Source organism: Cyrtonyx montezumae, unplaced genomic scaffold (genome assembly GCF_038088225.1).
Source record: "Cyrtonyx montezumae isolate F1298 unplaced genomic scaffold, pur_monq_1.0 scaffold_4, whole genome shotgun sequence".
NCBI lineage: Eukaryota > Metazoa > Chordata > Aves > Galliformes > Odontophoridae > Cyrtonyx > Cyrtonyx montezumae.
In genome coordinates, this window is record NW_027072045.1 from 33565787 (window position 1) to 33587299 (window position 21513).

A 21513-nucleotide genomic window follows, 5' to 3' on the forward strand; every position below is an offset into this window, starting at 1 on the left:
ACATTTTTTCTCTGCAAGAGTGGTCAGGCACTGGAATGGCCTGCCTAGGGAGGTGGTTGAGGCACCATCCCTAGCACTGTTCAAGAAGCATTTAGATGAGGTGCTAAGGGATTTGATTTAGTAGTTCAGTGGGTAGGGATGGTGATAGGAGGATGGTTGGACTAGATGATCTTGTAGGTCCTGTCCAACCTAATGTATCTATGAGTCTATGAAATGGCTTTCATAAGCACATCCCCCATATTTTTGCACTTGTGTCAGTTTATGGAGGTTATACATCGCACAGACCTCTCCAACTGAAAATGAGTCTTTCACCGTATTTATTTTACTGACAGAGATCCAGAGCAAGGAATTAAGACTGTTGTGGTCTTGCAAGAGCTTGCTTCCTTCACAGTCAGAGCAAAACCACCATCGTTTTCCACCAATGTATTATCTGGATGGCATTTCATGTGCAGCTATTCCACGGGTACTGTGCAGGAACTGATTTCAGAGGTGGCCATTAGCCTGTTTGCAAGTGCTCCTTGGATAAGATGTTGCTGCTTTCTGCTTCTGGAAGTAATTTGATGGCTTTTACATTGAGAACTACTAAGGTGCCCGGTGCTTGTACGTGTCCTAGTTTTATTCCTGTGTGTATGCTGCAGCACCAAGGCTGGTGCGTGGGATATGGCAAGACATTATTTAATGCACCCTCCAAAAAGAGGAAGGGCAACTATATTAAAAAATCACCCCTGCAGCACTGAGACCAATAGACTACATGAAATGGGGGGACTAAAACCGACACTGTTCTACTGAAATACCAATTATTCCACTTTCTGTTCTCAAATTATCGGCTTACAGTCAATTTTTAAAACTGAAAAATTATTGCCCTTTCAATCATCTCTTTTTTCATTCTACCCTCCCCCCTTTTTTTTTTCTCAACAGCCCCTTGAGCTTACACGGGAAATGCTTCGAGATAAGCACAACAAGAAGAATGCAGGTCAGCCTGTTCCAGTGTTTCCATCCTGGGTGTATGAGAGGCCTACGCTTACTGACGATTTCTTAATTGGCACTGCTTTAAGTACTGACACAACGGTACCTATAGGTATGTGATACATACTGAAAATTATGTTAACACAGTACGTTTTGTACTTGTTCAGAAGTGCCATTCAGATTCTGTCATAATTAGGATGAAAGCAAAACTTGCCTCCCTGAAATCTGCCAAGAAGATCAGGATTCAAAAAAAAAAACCAACAAACCAATATGCAGCCAGACAGAGTGTTTCTCCCATGATAAATTCCAACTCCACTATTAGTCCATAAGATCTAATCCGCTTTGAGTTTCCCAGTCCTTCCACAAAGTCCTACTGCAGGAGCAACCCATCTGCATTCTCAGCTGAAAAATCTGCAGTTGCACCTGTCAGGGGAGCATTCATCAATCTATGCAGCTCATTCTCCTCTCCAGTAAGGCCGTGACAACCTCCCTGATTTGTTCCTAGCTGGAGCAAAAGGGGACTGATCTCACTCTGTATTGCAGCTTTAAGCAGAGCTTTGCATAGTTTGTGATTTGTAAATTAGATACAGGAAAGCCAGCAGCTGTGCTAGGGGTTCACGTTTCTATTTCCCAAGAAGGTAGCAGCACCTGCATGAAGCTACAGCTTCTTCCTGGCATGGATTTGTGCCTTGACTAAGGGGCACATGAAAGTAGTGATCACAAGTAGTTTCATTCTTGAGTGTTCCCCCGTTGTCAAATGATTTGTCTAGCTGCATGGGAGTGTTAAGCATGTCTGATGCTTGCATTTAAGGTCTGTGCTTTCCTTCCAGGCTTTTGAACCACATGACAGAGATCCTCGGAGTCACGTTTCAGTCAGATGTTGTTTTTTGGTGTTTTTTTTTTTTTTTTCTTCCAGGGATCAACAAATTCTGTAGTGCCCAGAAATCACTGTTAAGATCAGACACCTTTCAACAGTGTTAAGTGCTGCACCAGCACATGCAGTGCTACAGTGGAGAGGGATTGTTAGCTGGTTTTGTGAGATAAGGCTAGCTATAGTGAGCATTGTAGCCATTGTGGTCCCCAGCCTTTTGATGGACTTTATTAAATTTCAGTTTGAGTCCCTTGCGCTTCTTTGTAGCTGCTTTCTAGTTCACTGCACCAGTCAGATACCTTATAGCTTGCAGACCACCTTCAACTTTGGCTGGACTAGCATTTTGTTGTCTGTATTTTAACTTTATTCTTTGAATTTTAGTATTTCAGTGGAGAGGAGGTAGGAGAATTGTTTGCAAGGCTGGAACTCAGGTCCAGTGTACGTGAGCCCGTTTGGATGGAAAAGCCAACAGTGCAAGTGACGTACTCTTAGCCACAGTTGATGGATATATGGCTCTGTCTGCTTGCTTTGCTTTGGGTTTAAGTGAGCAAAGGCTTATGTTTTCCTGGACAGCAAGTTTTAAGATTTTGGAGTTGACAGGAACTCAGTTCTGTTCTCTGTATCTTGGTTCAGATGTGTATGATCTTCCTTTGTTCTCTTTGAATGGTAGTATGTCATCCTTGTAGACTTCAAGTGCTAGGTTGTGAAGGCTAGGTTGTGATTCTGTTGTCTCTTTGAAAACAGGTACTCTGCCTTTAGCATCCCAAGAATCCATGATTGTGGAAGACCTGCTATATGTTTTGATTGGTGTGGATGGAAGATATATCACAGCACAGCCTCTTGTTGGCAGTCAGAACCGAGCATTTTCAGTCGATCCAAACTTGGACTTGTCCATCAAAGAGCTGGTGACCAGGATTCTTCCCATAGCAGCAGGTTACTCTGCTGTCACCAGGTACAAAGTTGACCTTTCCTCCCAGTGGAGGATATTTAGCTTCCAGCATCAAGCTGCAGAATATAAAATCTGTCATTCTGCAGATGATGACTTCCAAGCTAAACTTAAGCCTATAGGGATATAAAATAAAGAGTGACAATTTATTTGAAATGTTTTTGGCTCCATATGTTTTTGCTGGTATTCTCCTATGTGGTGCCACTTCACATTTTCCTTCACCTTGCCTTTGCTTTGTCCAACCTCTGACTTGGTGCGTTCAGGCAAAGTTAAAATGCTGTGGTTTTCTCCCTCCTTTTTGCTTTTTGTTCTCCTCTGGGCATCCAGGACTAAGACAGCCCTTGTGTGCAGGAGAGCCTACAGCTTCCTAGTTCCTGGTGGCTAAGTAATTGTTGAAAGGTCTTAGTGTAAGGTACACCTCATTAACAGCAGAAGTTTGTAATATGGATGCTGCATTTGATTTGATGTCTCCGGAAGATCAGCAAAGAGGAAGAAGCACTTTTAGGAAGGGATTTGTCCAGTCTCTTTTACCTGACTGATTCTAGATGATATGGCTTGCATTCAGAAGCCTCTGCCCACTAAATAAGATGCCTAGAGCCAGCTAAGTCTGATCAGGTGGCATATAGTTGGAAGCTGGTAGCAATGCTCTCCTCAGTGTTTGCTTCCATGATACTGCGTCCTTTTGAGAGATTCTCCTGCCCTCTAGTCCTAATCCTAAGGTTGTGTAAAGGCAATTGCCTTGACAAAAATAAGAGCAAATACTTTTTCTTTTTAAAGTGAATTTGCAAGTAATCCTAGATCCTCTGCAATTTCAGGGGAAATGTTTTCTCACAGCTTTCTATATTAAGAAGTGTGGTGGTGAGAAATAGACAGGGGGCAGAGAGCAAATGTGGAACCTAAAACTCCAGCTGACAACTGATTTGTTTTCCAATTCAGTGTCTTCTTGTCTTGTGCTTCTATAGTGTCCTGAAGTTAAAATTCCTGAAAACGTTGGAAATTACCTTGCCTAAAAGAGATTCCATTTCGCATTTTACAGGTTTATAGAGGAGAAGTTTTCCTTTGAGTATGGACAGGTAAATCATGCTCTGGCTGCTGCTATGAGGACTTTGATCAAGGAATACATGATACTAATTACTCAGCTGGAACATCTTCAGAGACAGGGACTTCTCTCACTGCAGAAGCTCTGGTTTTATATCCAGCCCACAATGAGGACCCTGGAGATTCTTTCTTCACTTGGTACGTTTGAAAAATACAGTCATTATGTTTAGACAGGTACATGACAGTGGCTTCTGAAAACTAGACAGATTAACAATACCCATGGGTTATGTGTCATTCTAACTTTGTTATATCAAATAAGGAGGACTAGGAGGAGGATTGTGCTTGTCAGACCTCTGCCATTTTTGAGAGCGGTAGGTTCTCTGAGTCATGTCCAGTGTTGTTATACCTCAGAGTAAAAGTATTGTGCTGCTTGAAGAGGGACAGTATAACCCATCTGTGGGTGTATGTGGCATGCACGTCCCACAGGAGTGCCCCCTGTCAGATAACCACTCATACAGGAGTGGAATGGATGCAGTCCTTTCATAAATACCATTTTAATACCCTTCCTCGTATTGTTTCCTCAGTAGTTTTTTTTTGTTTTTTTTTTTTTAATTAAACTCTTTGACATGAGCATACTCTTGCCTTTCTCTCTACTCAGCCCAGAAACTTTATCTGGATGCAAAAATCTGTTCTATGTAGAATCTGGAAATGGATGATCCACCTTGGTATTTACGTTTCCTGAAATATTCACGTTTTTGGAACACTGCAGTTAGCCATGTACTTTAAGTTTTACTTCAGTCCCAAGCTCGTGACCCTAAGTCCAGGTGTTTCAAGTGGTATGTGTGGAAAAGAGATGTGATCTGGAGATAAAAGATTTCTCAAGCAAGTCGTTGAGGTGTGGGACTGTTTCATTAGCATCTTGGAAAAAAAAAAAGTCTGTGTATGGTGTAGAAGCCACCAGATAGCTTATGTCTACCCGAGTTCAGTTGTCCTTGATGCGCGTATCTAAATGCAGAGTCTTGTGTGTCTTACATCTGTATTTTTTAATTTCAGCCACTTCTGTGGATAAAGGTGAGTGTATGGGAGGGTCAACTCTGAACTTACTCCACGATAAGACTTCCAGCTACACAGGAGACAGCCAGGCCCAAGAGCTGTGTCTGTATCTAACCAAGGCAGCCAGCGTGCCCTATTTTGAAATTCTGGAGAAGTGGATATATCGAGGCATCATTAATGACCCATACAGGTAAAGAACAGTTACAGTTGTGTTCCCCTCTCACACCTGCATACTATTCAGCAGAGGGGTGAGCTCTGTTTTCATAGGATCCTCTTCTCATAACTCACTGAATTGATGTTCCTGTACTTCACTAGTATGATGTTCTGATTCAAGCTGACAATGCCCACTGAAGTTTCTTGGCATTTAAAGAATCATTTAAAGCATTTTCTGCATTTATGCAACATTCCTGTTGTCCACATTTTCAGAATAGGATACAAAATGAAGTTAAAATAGCATAATAGAATGCCTGTCTGATGGTGAGGAAGCAAAGGCCACTTTCCTTTCCAGTACACTGATAGCCAAATAACACTTAGACTTGATTTCTGGGCCCTATAAAATTCTGTTTCTGTTGTAATTGATTGTGGATTAGCACAAACACACCAAAAATGCAGTTTGTCGTAGTACAAACTGATTTCAGTTCTTGATTGGAATATATCTTCATGAGACCTTACTTCTGATGCATCATATTCCCATTGGCTATATTAATATGTCAGAAAAGTAATCCCCATTGTTCCACTTCCTGCTTCTAAACATCTGCTTTAACTGTCCAGTGAGTTTATGGTGGAGGAACACGAGTTGCAGAAGGAGAAGATTCAGGAGGACTATAATGACAAGTACTGGGATCAGAGATACACTGTTGTTCAGCAGCAGATTCCCTCTTTCTTGCAGAAAATGGCTGACAAAATACTAAGCACAGGTAGGTAAAGATATCTTTCTGATTTAAGAGGAGTCTGGGATGATAGCCACCATTCTTTTTGTAAAGATGAATGGAACTTTGTCATGCTTTGCCAGTTTATGGGTCATCCAGCTACAGCTTCTCAGAGAAACAGAAAAATTAAAAGCAACTTCAGATGATATACGTGAAAAAGAAAATGTGAGAAGGAGTCCAGAAGTTAGAGGAACTTTGTCTTTCTGCTCTGGTACGTCTGTACCGTTTTGTCACAGCTAGATGGAGCTAGATGTCTGAGGTTTGAACCTTTGAGTCTTCATCTGGGCACTTAAAGGCAGTGTGCCACCTGCTGGTTATCGTTGCTCCCTGCTGCAAGTACAGACTCCTCAAAAGCTGTTTCTGAAGTGCAACGCCAGGTTTTCAAAGTTTCTGGCTATCTACAAAGGTGTTTTACCACCACTGGGAAACAGAAAACATTTCTAAATCACTCCTAAATCACTTGTCAGTAGCCTAATTTAAATTCTGTATCATCTTCTGAATGGCATTTAAGCCCTTTCCAGTTTTAGGTAGAACTTAATGTAAAACTTCACAATATAGCTTCCGTTTGTATATTCCATTTGGTAGCAGTGATTTGCAGGCTTCTCTCTTGGCAACACATATAGTTGGCACAAACGTGTGTTACTGTTTCCTTTTCAGGAAAATACCTGAATGTTGTGCGAGAATGTGGGCGTGACATTACCTGCCCTGTGGCTAAAGAGATCATCTATACTTCAAAAGAGCGAGCATATGTAGAACAAATAGAAAAAGCATATAACTATGCTAGCAAAGTTCTTCTGGATTTCCTAATGGAGGAGAAAGAGCTTGTGGCTCACCTAAGGTTTGGTTTATTTTATTAAACGTAGGTTAAATTGATTGATTCTGATTGCGAATGTCAGATTTTAAAGTTAGCTTTCTTTTCCTGGGACGTTCGCTGTCTTTCTGTTACAAATGTTGACCTGAAAAAAAGAAAAAAAAAGAATCGTTATCTCCTGAACTACAAAATAATAATAATAAAAAAAAGAAACATAAAATCATAGGATGTTGTATGGGAGAGACCTTTGGGGGTTTCTCATCCAACTTCCTACTGGAAGGCTACCACCAAAACTAAGTCTTGGCTAAACTGGCCACTAGACTTTGTCTGACTTTATCTGACTCAGTCTTGAAATCCTCTGCAACCGCAATGGTTTAAGGCTGTGCTAGTCCTATTTTGCTCTAAAAATAGCTGTGATTGGGTATGGTCTCTGGCAAGATGCGGACTTCATTCTCCAGCTTTCCTGGGAGCTATTTCCAATCCCATTGCAGTTGGGTCTCTCTGAGGCCTGTTGAAAATTGCAGTTGGTGTATCATACTGTAGCAAAAGTCAACACAAGCGCGTGGACTGCTTCAGAAGTCAGCTCAGGTACTTGGACAGGGGAGTCTGTGCTTTTCTTTGGGATGGCTGGATGGATCTGGACTCTGGAAGTTGGGTTGTTGTCCAGGATAGCAGTGTAATCCATTGCCTAGCAGTGCAGCGCATACCTTTATTCTCGAGGTATGTTTTTATGAGAGCAAAAGAACAACTGCACCAAAACATGGTGAGGGAAGTGACTGGAAGGAGGGGAGCACATGTTTAAAAAAACAAAAACGAAAAAAGCTTCCAGTTAGGTTATTTTTTGTCTGCTAAAAAAGCAAGTTAAAAACCATGTTTTTTGAAAACATAATCACTGATCTTCATTTTCTTGAGCAGATCTATAAAACATTATTTCCTGATGGATCAAGGGGACTTCTTTGTTCACTTCATGGATCTCACAGAAGAGGAACTAAAGAAGCCTGTAGATGAGATCATAACTACTAGGCTAGAAGCATTGCTTGAGTTGGCCTTGCAAATGAGCACAGCCAACACAGATCCCTTTAAGGATAATTTAAAGGTAAAAAAGGGTGTAAGCGGAAGGCTTGCCAGGTACTGAGAAAATCCCTGTTCCAATGAGAAGCCGATGAAAATGCAGTGGAAGAAAGAAGAATTGATAGCTATATTCCTGTAGACCTTCTGTGGGTTAAGTCTGTTTATTTCACGGATATTAGCAATGGGAAGCTCTGATCACGTGCAAGGGGCTGCATTTTCTTGTTGATGTCTGAGCACAGAGGAAGTGCTTTTGAGTGGCATCAGGATGAGATGAAAGCAGTAATGTGTCTCTCACAGACATTCTCAGCTTGGATGCCCATTTCGGAGTACAAGAAAATCCTTGATTATAAGTTCTGACTATTAATGATTGTTGCAGCTCTGTTGAAAGCCTTTACAAATGCGAACCAGCACACAAGCTGTGCTTGGGGAGGTTGAGATGACTTTACAGACAGCACAGCAGCACTGCTCTGCTGTCTGCTGCAACCCCGTTCAGAGGGTGCCGCTCCTCCTTGCTCCATAGGTTGCTCTAATGACTTGAGAGTAACTGATAACGTGCAGTTCTTCTGCCACTTGACTGTTGCTCCGTTGTAGTAGTTGTGAGTACCCTGTGGCTTCATTGTTTTCCTGCTCTCTATAGATTGACTTGATGCCCCATGACCTCATTACGCAGCTTTTGAGAGTACTGGCCATAGAAACGAAACAGGAAAAGGCCATTATTGGTGCAGATCCCACGGAGCTTCCTCTCAGCGGCCTGGAAGCATTTTCCTTCGATTACATTGTTAAGTGGCCTCTGTCTCTGATTATAAACAGGTAAAGTACCCACCCACCAAAAGAGAAAAAAGGCAGCTTTTGTGCAGCTTTAAAACACATTTCCAAACAGCAAAATGCTGCAAAGCATTTTCTGTCTTTAAAGCGGTACTAAAAGTTGTCAGCAAGTAGAAAATGCTTTAGGGTTATTGACTTCCACTTGCTCCACCGGTAGACTGGGGCTTGTCTTCTCAGTACAGCCATTCCAGATGACGCTTAAGATATGCATGGAAAGTTGATTTTACATGATAGAAAGACATAGATGGAGGGACACTTTGTGAGCCCAGTCTCTGTTTTGAATCTCTGAGAAGATTTTTTATTTGAAAGTGAATTCTCATTTAAGAGTTTCCATGTTTGCAGTCAGACGTTTCTCAGATGTGAAGGGGCAGAAAAAATCTTTCCGGTAGCCGTGGTTGCAAAGCTGATGGATAGTACTGGCTGCTGCTAGAATTACTGTAGCAGGCCATTTTGCAGTAAATTGAGTTATGCAGTTTATTTTTCTGTAGTGCCTTGCCTCTCTACAGAAACAGGGCACTGATAGACTGTGAGCCAGGGAAATGGGACAGGCAGTGTTAGGTGAGAAAGTGACGTGTTGGTTGCTAAATGCCAGCAATATCCCCTCTCTTCCTCGCAGTGGAACTCTTGTAATGACACGGTGTATCTGAAATTGTGTCTCTTTCTTTTAAAAAGGGTATATTAATTTTGATGGTAACTATGGGATTGGAAATACTAAGTGGTAAAGTTTAACAGACTGTATTGGCTGGAGCTCTGTAGACACCTACACTGAAGTGTCTTGAGCACAGACCTGCATCCAGTCCCCAAGGCTATAAGTAAGCACCCCCATCTGCTTCTGACAGTGCATTGCAGGCAGGGTAATGCTGCCTGTAGCTTGGTTGCCGTTTTTCTTAATCTTTTTGGAGAACCCTGGTGAACTTTTTTGTCAGAGTTAGCAGCCTTGGTGCAGCAGGGACACAACTGCAGGCTTTCAGACCTCTGTCCCAGCATGTGAGTGATCTTTCTGCAGGTTGCTCGAAGGGATCAGAAAAGGAGTCTGGTGAAGTACCTGGTGGCAGGAAGTGTGAAGGAGGGACTCTTTGGGGAGGAATTATTTGGGATGATTAAAAAAGCTTTTTTTTTTTCATCTGTTAGAATTGTTTTAGTGAAGATCCGTGTACGTCTGAAGGTGTGAGGAGCATGTGTTGGGACTCTTTGCCTCGAAGCAGCCTCAGCCTTTGCTGCTTAGTCTGTCAATCAGAAAAGAGCTTAATCTGAATGTTTTTTTCCTTTCTTTCCAGGAAAGCACTGACGAGATACCAGATGCTTTTCAGACACATGTTCTATTGCAAACATGTGGAAAGGCAGTTGTGCAACGTTTGGATCAGCAATAAGACAGCCAAGCAGTCCTCCCTACATTCAGCTAAATGGTATGGCTTCTTTTCCTGCTGAGGCTTTGGTTTTTCTTCTTCCTAGTTATATGCGTTGTGTCATGAATCAGATTATCTTGATATGGAACAGATCGTTGCAAGTTTCTGACAGGCGGAGGGAGGTCAGACATAACATTTTAGGATTCAGTAGGAAGTGTCTGCTTAGTTGTCTGTGGGCTGCTTGACTTGTTCCTCTTTGGTGGCTCAGGATTTGGAAAAGGCATCATAGGAACACAAAGTGTCCTGAGTTGGAAAAAACTCACAAGGATCTTTGAGTCCAACTCCCAGCTCCACACAGGACCACTCAAAGTCCAAACCGTATATCTGAGAATGCTCCTTGAGCTGTGGCAGCTTGGGGCTGTGGCCTCTGTCTGGAAGAGCTTGTTCCATGCCCACTACCCTCAGTCTCAGTTGGTCTCACTGGAGCACAGGACAGGCCTGTGGCACTGCAAGGAAATTCCTTCTGTCTTGTCAGTGGCACTCGCTTCTCACAAGGTACCTTCAGCTACCTTGGTACTGACCTCAGCCGGAGCGTGCTCTTGTTCTCTTGACAGCATAGAGGAATCAGTGGAAGAGACCTGGGGGGATTTGTAGTGCAAGCCCCTGCTCACAGAATGACTGTCACCAGTGGACAGGGCACCTGAGGCTGAAACCAAGACGGGGTTGTCCCCGCCTCTTTGATGGCTTATCCCAGTTTGTTGAAGGCAATTCTTTGTTTGGTATCACAACCTGAAACCTTGACAGGAGTTCTATGTAATTCCACCATTCTAATTTTAAAGTGAAGTTGCATGAAGTATCTTAGATAGCAGGTGGCTTTTTGAAATCCAGGGACCCCTGAACATACCAATGCAGTGCATAAGATAATTTCAAGTACTCATTTAACAAGTGAGTGTTTATGTGCTGGAAAGAAACACGAAGCATTTTGCTTGTTATATTTCACACTGCTAGCAAATGTGTCTGACTAGTTAAAGTAATAAAGTGGCTTTAATACAGTCCATTTATGGTTGAACGTGAGCAAATTTCAAATTAACTGTCTAGTGCACAGTAGGTTCAAAACTCTGAATCTTGTAGTTGAGGGGAAAGTCGTTGTCATACATGGAACATAAAGCTATTGCAGAGCATCTCTGACTGTAGCCACTTTCAGACTGCAACAGTGAATTTGCTAGGACAGAAGTAGTTAGCTCTGCTTCGCTTGGCTGTACAAGCTTGGTTCTCTGTGGCATTTGCTAGCATGGAGTTGTGTGGGTGTGATTTCTCCCCTAGGTTTGCTGGTGCTTTCACACTGCGGCAGCGGATGCTGAATTTTGTACAGAATATCCAGTATTACATGACGTTTGAAGTGATGGAGCCCGCATGGCACATTCTCGAGCAGAACTTGAAACTGGTGAGTGTGTGTGCTTGAGAGAAGTTAGAACAGAAAATCTTATATTACCAAATTTAATGTAGGGAAAAGATGCTTTGTTTCAGTTACCATGAAATGTTTTGTTGGATGAACCGTTGTTCTTATCACACTACAAACAGTGCTGCTCTTCTGCATAACCTTTCTGCTTTGTTAGTCATGCATCCCTTTCCTCTGCTGAACTCTCCTGTCTGTGTCCCCAAGTTCCATGCTCTCTTCATCCTGTTATGGAAAGGTAGCATTCTGCTGAACACCTCTGCACATAGAGAAGAAAGAACTGGATAAGGAAGAAGGATGTGAGGTGCAAAGATCGCAAGCAGGTCCAGACGTCTTTCTTTGATTCCTTGGCTGACTTACATCTCTTTTTCTCTTCTTGGAACTGCCAAAGATTAGGCCTTTGAGGCAGGAAGAGGCCTTTGCACTTTATTTTTTGTGTTAGGACTATTTGCTATAAAAAACAGTGTTTCCTCTTCAGATGGTTGTTTTACTGGTCTGCTTCCACTGTACCAGGCAAGACTGGAGACCTTTTCCACCCTTGTGATGTCTGGGAGAGGCTGAGATCATTTCGTGCTGTTTTTTATGCCTGACAAGGCAAAATATTCTGGCAAAATATGCCTGACCTCCTCTCCTTTCATAGAGGTGTAATGTTCTGGGCTAAGAGATTTTCTAAGTGTGTAACACAGTATTCCTGGTTCATTAGTCAAAATAAAGTCAGTGACTGCTCCAGAAGTTAACTCTTTTCTCTAGCACAAGCTCCAGGTAACAGTTTTTATCTCCTGATGGGCACGTGAGATACCTTTATCACCTCAAGGAGAAGCACATTCCCAGTGTGTGTCCTACCTCCCCGTTTTAAGCCAAGAACGAGAAGTCTCCAGAAGAATAGGAGCTGACATTCCAGAACAGTCTGTGAAAGAAGCCCACAGACCTTCTGAAATGTGATGTATTCAATTCAGATTAGAAGGTTCCAGACAACAGATAAAAAAAAATCAGTCTCTGGAAGACAAAAGACTCATCTCTCTTGGGTGAATGCATCTGTCCTTTCCCTTTTTACCTGGCTGGAGCAGAGGTCGGGACTTATCAGTTGACAGGTGAAATTCATTAGGCAAGTGAAGGATGATGCTTGTTTACTGGCAGGTCTAGTGAAAGCTACAGCAACACTGCAGATACCTTGCCATCAGCTTGGCCCAGCCTACAGCTGTGTTGTTCATCAGGAACACATGCCGCAGAGCATTAGCTGAAGTTGCCTGGCTGTGGCTGGTTTCTAGCACACAAACAGCCTCTTTGGACAAGACTCTGTGGGAGGAAAAAGCTAAAGAGCAAAAGAGGATGGCATCTTAAGTTACTTCGGTACTGTTTACTAAAACAAGGCAAGAGACCTAGGCTGCCTGCACTGTGTTACGTAGCAAATGGCTCCACTGGGTTCTGCGTGGTCATGGTGCGAGATAATTTAGGCTTTGATTCTGATGGAAGTTGAACAGATACATTGGCCGTGCTGGTCTAGTGCTTTGGTGTCCTGGTTTGCTTTTTCATTAATGCACTATGCTCCAACAGGCTTCTAATATTGATGACGTTCTGAGCCACCACACAAGCTTCCTGGACAACTGCCTGAAGGACTGCATGCTGACCAACACTGAGCTGCTGAAGATCTTCTCCAAACTGATGTCTGTCTGTGTCATGTTCACAAACTGCATGCAGGTATATACGGTCTCTCCGTTTTTATCATGCCAGCAGCTCTGTTTATTATGCCTGATAAGGGGGTATCTGGGCAAAATGTGCCTGACCTCTCCTTTCGTAGAGATAAAATGTTCTGAGCTAAAGGTTTTTCTCTCTTTTAACACGATCCGTCTCTTGCTCTCAATACACTTGGATGAGCTGCTTTTCCCACCCACCAACAGGCTTTATGAGCTCAGACTTTCCTCCACGCGGTTCCTATGGCTGTTCCCTCCGCATGATTCTATGTGCTCTTCTTTTTCACTGTTGGAATCAGGTTTCTGTGAACCTGATTGCCTCTCTTCATCCATTCTTGCAGCAGAGTTTGAGGTGAAAGCTGTAGGGCCAGCTAGGTTTTTGTTCCTGCAAAGACCAGCTGAGGACTAGCCATGAAGACTAATCTCCTTAGCCAGTGTATCAAGGAGCCCATTTTAAAAACAAAACAAAACCAGACACCTTCCTTTGGGCATATTAATGCTGTAAATTTAATCTCAGAGTTAGCTTTTGTGGGGATTAACTAGCTTCAGGGCTAGGAGGGTTGCATCGATCTCATGCATTGCTGTTGTGGAAGAGAGAGGTTTTAACCACGGCCCCAACCCTCTGCCCTTTCCAGAGGTTTACCCAAAGCATGAAGCTGGATAGCGAGATGGACCGTCTCACCCTAGAACATGGCACGATGCTGGGCCCACCAACAGAAGAAGAGCGTGCTGAAGAGACTGCCAAGAAGAAGCTGACTAACAAGGTGGGGCACTGGGTATACTGATGGGCTCCCTAAATGCTGCCTGAGGCTGCAGCTTGATTGGGGTGGCTCTCCTGCCTCCTACAGGTAGACGTTTCAGGTTTCCAGCACACCTCTGGCCCTGAAAGCAGAATCTTTGTAAAAATGTTGGGCATTTCTGAGGATACAGTGGAGTGCTCTCAAGTCTTCTTTGAGGACCCTGTCTCCCACGGCTGTCGCTGCAATTGTTTATCAGTTCTTAGCTGCATTTTCAGCTGTGTGCATGAAGGTGAACGAGCCAGTGAGCTGTAGAGTCTGACAGCCCTTCTCTTTTGTCTATGAGATATTTGCTTTGTCTGTATTTTTCCCTGTATAGACACACACTTACTAAGCTATTTGTTACGCTCTGCATATATATTTGAGGATTATTCTAGTGGGGTCTGTCTATTCCGGTGTCCTCCCAGATGGGCAAGGCAAGGTTTTTAACCCCTGAGGATCTTATAGCTGTTTTGAAAATGTTACTTCAGTGCCTGAGTTACCACTAAGTTTTATGGCAGTATTTTTTACCAGGTTTTGAAAAACAGATGGGATCGTTGCATCTCCTTGATAAACACCTTTGTCTAATAGCTTTTAGCAGAGCATGCTGACAACCTCCATCTAACATCTGGCTTTGAAGCAACTATCAGCAAGTTTGATAGTAATTTCTCAACGCATCTGCTGGATCTGTTGGACCGGCTGAGTGTCTACAGCACCAATGACTGCGAGCACAGCATGCTTAACATCGTCTACAGGTGAGCCAGAGGTTTTCTCTCAGTAGCTTCCCATCCTGTGGTGCTCAGGTTCAGCCCAGGAGCAGTGGTCGCTATTTTATAGCTGTGTGTGTCTGCCTCGTGAGAGGAAAGACTGAAATTGGAAGAAATGTCACTTTATGTTTCAGGCCGTGCCTTTAAAAATAGTCTTTTGAATTTTGCAAGATTTTTCTGTTCTAATGCAAGTGTTAGTTCACATTGCTTTGTGAAGCATTCCAGCAGGAGGTCGGGCTTTTGGGTGTCACTGCAGGCAGTACAGGGCATGGCCAACATAGTGCTGATGGCCACGTTGCCTGCTCTTTTCATAGAAGGGCATCAAGTCTCATCAGGAACGTGCGGAGGTCCTTCTGTTGGTGGCATCACCCAGCTCAGTCCCAGGCTGGAGCTGGTTCTCACTGTGCTCAGAAATGCAGAACAATATCGAGTCCCTGACCATCCTTTCCACGAGGGAACAGAAGAAGTCTTGCAGCCTTCCATCACATTGTATCACGTCATGCCAGAGATTACACCAGTGCCTTTTCTGGCAGTAGCTCAGGTGTCCTCCCACCAACACTGTTCCTTAACTTAGCATGAGGTTCACCTTTTTTGTCATTGACTGTCCACCTCTCTAAACTGTTTATGGTTCCATGGGACGGTGGAAGCTCTCTCTTGTGGTGCTGCACCATGGAGACTGGTGTTGCATCCCATTTGATGTTGCTGTGGCTAGGAGTTGACCCATGGAGAAGCTGTGCACGCAGTGCTCCCAAATACTGCAAACTTGTTCTTCACGAGTTCTTCCTGCTTCGGAAGAAAAGAGAAGTACAGTGATTCAGCAGGATGTAATAAAAAAAATGCTTCTGTTGTCTGTTTGCACAAAGGATGGTGACCTAAGACTGCATCAGGCTGTTCAGAGCAGGGCCTGAGGCCTCTGCCCCCAGGCGCTTCCTGCACATGTGTGCAGAAGGGCTGCAGGGGAAATACTCTGTCTTTTTGCTGCCAGGACATGCATCGCTATTATGTCTCCCAGTCAGGACCACGCAAATCTTCACTGAGGTGTTGGGCACAGATGGACCTTGAGTTACAGAGCAGGTGCCCCCATTTCATCATCTGAAATACTGTGTGTTAGCAGGACACGCAGCAGAATGTGTCCTTCCATTTCCAGGGGCTGCTCAGTAGTGTTTTTAAGAAGCAGAAGCACCAAGGTGGATGGCCAGACATGACACTTAGCTCTCCTTCGCTCTGTAGGAATTATCGGATCCAGTCCGGGACACTGTAGCAACAGGAACCAGAACAAAGACTGCCATCTAAAAGAACGTATTTGAGAGAGAGAGAATAGACTGTAGGATTTGCTGGTCTTGTCTCACAAACTGTAACCACAGATCTTCAGCACGCTGAGTGTGCTCGGGTGTCTTTTCTTCATCAGCAGTGCTGACAAGAGAGCTCGTGGCTGCAGAAAGTGCCCGCAGTCACTGCCCAGTTGGGAAAAGAAGCAGCATCAGAGCAGAGGGGTCTGTCACGTGGATGGCTTTGAATCCAAATGCCCTAAAATCTTCACTCATTAAGTGCTGCTAGCACTCTTCAGATATCCTTTCAACAACTTGGGAGGCAACTGCAAGGCTGATTTGGAGGCAGACCGCTGGGATGTATAGGAGGATGGGGAAAACAGCAAATGTGTGCTTCAGCCACAGAATGAGATACTGAGTGCAAGGGGGGTTTGGGAAGCACCTTAGGAGTTATCATAGATAATTTAATCTTAAAAACAGAGTTGGAAAGGAACAGGATGTAAATGGATCCCAATTGTGTAAGCCCTTAAGTTGGAATCAAAATTCAGTCAATAATCCTGCCTCAGTGTCATGTGTCCTTTGAATAAACATTGAAAGGACAAAAGATGTAAACTGCTGAGCCGGGAGAAAGCAGATGATAAATTCCATCTGTCGAGGCTGTTTTCCCCAGTCACAAAAAATATCTAGGAACAACTTGTTGCCATTTCTGTAAGATTGTTAAGCAACACGAAACTCAAATGTTGTGCCTATTCCTTAAGTATTCGAACACGTACTGGACAAATAGGAGAGTAATTTCTGTATGGTTTGCAGGCTGCTGGCCTGTCGCCTGCTGCTGCTAGGGTGCATGTTTCTCCTAGGATCACAGAGTGGCTCGGGTTGGAAGGGACCTCAAAAATCATCTGGTTCCACTCCCCCTGCTCTGGGAAGGGTCGCCGGGCTCTGGTTCAGGCTGCACAGGGCCCCATCCAGCCTGGCCTTAAAGGTGCCAGGGATGGGGCATCCTCAGCTTCTCTGGGTAGCCTGTGCCAGGGCCTCACTGCTCTCTGAGTGAAGAATTTCTTCCTAACCTAAACCTCCCCTCTTTCAGTTTAAAAATTCCCCTTTGTCCTATCGTTATCTGCCCTTCGAGTACTGGAAGAAATATTCTCAGTTTCGTGTTTTCACGATGCAGAGATGTGCCTGGGGAAGGGCACAGCAGAGTGGGACTGGGTGGTTCTGTGCCACTCGAAACACTGCCTGTGTTACGAAGGAGACAGGCTGATGCTCTCGGTGGTGCCGTGTGCCGCGAAGGCACGTTGACCCAGTCGGGGCCATGGGGCAAGCAGGCCGACTCCTTCCTGTGCTTTGTCTCACAGGTTGGACTTCAACGGGTTCTACACGGAGCGCCTGGAGCACATGTCCGCAGAGCGGAGCCAGAGGGCCGCCCCGCCGCCTGCCTGCACCGCCGCGCCTGCTCCACGAAGGCAGTGCCTGCAGGGAGCGAGCGAACTGGAAACAGAGCGCAGGGAGACGGGGGGGACGCTGGGTCCCCTGGAACGAATGTGATGGACCTGGTCTTTTGAGACGCCAAGTGAAGTGGGTTTCTTTTTGTTCTTTAGTACGTTGTTGAACGGCGTCTCTATGTGCTGCAAAATAAAAACTAAAGAAAAGAAAAATTAGAGCTGTCCTGTTGGTGCGTGGCATGTGCTGTTGTTAGGTGACCAGAGCATGGTCTGGCCTAGCGGGAGCCCGGCAGGGGCTGCTGGTGGGGGGCAGTCTGATCTCTGCTCAGCCCAATGGCTGCTCTGCTCCAGCAGCAGCTTTGAAGCTCCGTGGGTTCCTGTTGAATCTGAGTGCCGTTGCTCCTTGAACGCCCAGTGAGGTTTTATGTGTTCTCATTTACACACACATCCTTATGTCAAAAGGTGCTGTCCTGCCTCCAGTGTCCCCAGCACGAGGCACACCAACACAACATCAGCTGCCCCAGAACTGTGCTCCCTGTCATAAATGCTCAGAGTCCAATCGGAGACTTTGGAATATTTTATTACAATCAAAAGGTAAAAAGCAGTCAGCAAGCAGCGCTGGGTGTGCTGGGGAGTCTCCGCTCCACCGACGACGCACACCAAGAAGATGGTTCTCTTTTCTTCTATACAGTGTCTTATTTAAAATCCCCTGAAGTCCCCTCCTCCTTTCGGTTAATCATTTTATTCTTCTACGCTTGCGTGGCTAGTCGCTAGGCGGTCGCACATTCCTTCAGGTGGTCTTTGGGCTGAAGTCTGTCTTCCTTCTTCAATGCCCTCTGATTCATCCCTCCGGGCTCGGCCTTGCAAGGTTTGTGTTTGAGGTGCTTACCTCTACCACCCCTTGATTTGAGGAGTGCCACTCCGGCTCCACCTTGCAAGGTTTTGTGTTTGAAATGCAGATAGAGTTCTGTTCTCAGTTTATCCTTCCATGCCTTATAAGGAAATTTTACTCCTTCAAGCAATTTTCTCTGCCGATCGTGGTTAAGGCTAGTTTACAGTTATGGTATCAGCATCCCTGACATTTGTCTTTTGACACAAATCACATCCACATGTTTTACACAGTTTACTAAGAATCAAGGTCTCTACCATGTTGTGGTCATTCTGCACAAGCCAGCTCCTGACCTCCACATCTTGCACCAGTCCTTCTCCATTTGTGAACAGCAGGTCTAGCATGGCACACCCCCTTTTAGGCTCTCTTACAATGGAAACTCATGGAAAAGATTGCTAAAAAAACCAAAATAATGTTAAAAGGTTACAATCACATGGGGCCACATTACTAGCTGTCCAAGGCCACCTGCAGCCCACATGCTGAACACACCTGATTTAGAACGTCCGTATCGTCTGTTCATCATTACTTCCCACACAAACATGTATGCCTTGTCATCACCACTGTTCCCTGTCCGTTAACAAATATGGACATACAACACTCCCAACCTGTGGGCCTCTCAAAGTGCCCAGAGAACTAGCAATGAATACAGGCCTCAGCCACCAAAGTGAGAAGTTTCAAAGTGAGACTGTGTTTTTGCAGTGGAATTTTCCAGTATTTCTGTATGTAGCATAGGATAAGTTGCCAAACACAGTAAAGTTGAGACTGGGGCATTCCGACCTAGGTAAAATTGGCACAGTCACGAGGTAAGGTAATTATATAGGGTAGAGGAGAGCCCGGTACAGGACAGTTCTAGCGTGTAGTTTACTGAAAATATTGTCCTCTTATCATCATAGAAGGTACAGAACATACCTGAAGAATATGGGATTGGCAACAGACACAGTACGGAAATGCAACGTAGCATTCAGAAGATTGAGAGCCTGAGACGCTCAACCAATGAGTGCCAGGAGGGGCTTTACCTGCGTCAGACCCAGGGTATATAATGGAATGGATTTCACTGACGAGCTGCACGATTTCTCTCTTGTCAGGAGGCGGTGTGCACCCATTATTGCAATAATGAATAAATTGCTGCTATCGTTGAGATCTTTGCCTAAACCGAAATTCTTGACTTAGAGCTGACCTTAGCTGACCTTCTTAATCAGCAGATAACAAAGTGGGAGATGTAATGCTACTGGGAAATAAGCAAATGCTGTTCCAGACTGCTTCAAAATACCGATTTCCGGGGAGAAAAGATAACACTGCCCTTGTATGTAATGTTGATGCAGCAGTTCTTTTTACATGAGTAAGAAAAAAAAGGACTGATTAAAACTTAATTAGGCATCAAAAGGAGTGCTAAAAATATTCCAGAAGATGAAGAAGCTATTCTGTGTATGTAAGATGAAAAGGAGTTTTAATATGGTGACAATAATTCTGTAAAGATTTTTTTTTTAAGTGCAAAGGATGCAGAAAGATGAGGAGTGGTCTATGCAAAGAATAAGTTTGAAAAATTGGAGGGTTTTTTTTGAAGGATCAGGGCGCTGAGGCCTGTCCGATTGATTGTTGGAGCAGAAAAACAAGCCACCTCCTTTTCACGTAAAATGAGATGAGTGGAAAGGATTTGCCTGTGTCAGACAGAGCCAGAACGCTCCCAACTGTTGTTCGACACCCCACCAAACCAAACGTGTGAACACAGCGGTGCTGAAAACACCGTGTTTCGCTGTAGTACGTCTAGCCTCGGTGTTTACAGGCTGGCCAAAGTCAAACAAAGCTGTGGCGCTAACAAAGTACGGAGCTGGGCCTGCCTTGTGACAGCAGCTAGCAATGGCAGAACAGAAATTTTAGGGCCGGTAATTTTTAATGCTTTCATAATCGACTTGGATGCAGGACTTGAAAGGCACACTAAGCAGGTTTGTGGGTAACACTAACTTGGGATGAGCTACTGACTCCCTTATGACATCTTGCTGAGAGATCTTGTCAAACTGGAGGGCTGGGCAAGCGGCAACAGCATTCATAGAATCACCAAGGCTGGAAACAACCTACAAGATCATGCAGTCCAACCGTCCACCTATCACCAGTAGTTCTCACTAAACCATGCCCCTCAACACAAGGGCTAAACGCTCCTTCACGCCTCCAGGGTTGGAGCGGGCCGCGCCCCGGGGCTCCCTACTCCCCCCTCCCCTCTTCCCCCCGCCGGCTCTGTGCCGCCGCACTTACAGTTTCAGTAGGTGGCTGGGTGTAAACAATTAGTATCGCTAGGCCCAACCTGGCGGGCCATTATCAATAGCTTGAACCATATGCAGGCAGAGCGTCAGATTGCAGCAGCGGCTGTCCAAGCCCTGTCTGCTCCCTCCACGCCAACTACATCTCCAACAACTACGATAAACCTGTTAGACTTTCCATCACCAGGCATAGGGCACCCCGTTTGTTCAACAGCAGCCCAAGTAAAAGCGGCATTGGAATCTTCCTCTGTAGAGGGCAGAGAGGGGGCTCAATCTGCTGAAATGACTGGTTCTGAACGAGTAAAGGAGCAGGATAGCCCTGATTCGGAAGCGCTCAAACTCACTCGGCGGGAAAGGGCAAATTCTTCCGACTGTTCCCCATGCCCCCCCCTCCACCCCCGCCGCCGCCCCTTAGCACGGGAAGCAGCTCCTGCCGGGACTCCATCTCGGATTCCAACCTCATCCCCGCCCGGGTAGCAGGGAACTCGACACGTTTTGCTGCACCCCTGCCTCCTTCCCCCCCCTCCACCCTGCGCCGTAGCCGCTCGCCTTCTCCTCCCCCCCCCTCCACCCCGCGCCGTAGCCGCTCGCCTTCTCCTCCCCACCCCTCCACCCCGCGCCGTTGCCGCTCGTCGCTCCCCCCCACCCTCCCCCCGCAAGCTGCCCCTCTCCGCACCCCCCCCCCTCCGCAAGCCGCTGTCATGCCACCCTCGGAAACTGAGCCTGACGGAGAGATTCATACAAATCAGGCGCAGTCAGAAGAGGATATTAAATCCCTAACAGAACGGCTTCGGCAACCGGAGCTTAAGATTGCAACACCTGCAGCGCCGGGGTCTCAGATGGCCATTCCATCCGCTCCACTATTGCCGATACCACCGGCAGGGCCCCGGCCAGCAGTTTCTCGTTGGTCTGGAGTTATACGGGACGCGATATTAGATGGGGAATGGCAAGCAGCCTCCCGTGTACTGTGTCCAGTCATCTATGATCAGGCTGGTACGGCTCGATGGGAGTCGCACGACTGGAAGCTATTGCAGCAGGCGAGAAAGACTGTTACTGAATACGGTTTAAAATCTGAGGCGTCTAAACAAATTATTCAGTGGATTTTTACTGCAG

General features: G+C 45.2%; 1 protein-coding gene across 1 annotated transcript; it reads left to right on the forward strand.

Annotated features, from left to right (window-relative positions):
- Positions 1-918: 918 nt before the first annotated feature.
- LOC136054719 (gamma-tubulin complex component 2-like) lies at positions 919-17470 on the forward strand. Its single transcript, XM_065746080.1, has 14 exons — positions 919-1078; positions 2582-2789; positions 3820-4019; positions 4875-5064; positions 5646-5791; positions 6461-6641; positions 7530-7710; positions 8323-8495; positions 9788-9916; positions 11180-11300; positions 12867-13010; positions 13639-13767; positions 14371-14534; positions 17170-17470. The coding sequence occupies exons 1-14, from the start codon at positions 940-942 to the stop codon at positions 17357-17359; spliced, it is 2295 nt and encodes a 764-aa protein (XP_065602152.1). The 5' UTR covers positions 919-939; the 3' UTR covers positions 17360-17470.
- The last annotated feature ends 4043 nt before the right edge of the window (positions 17471-21513 follow it).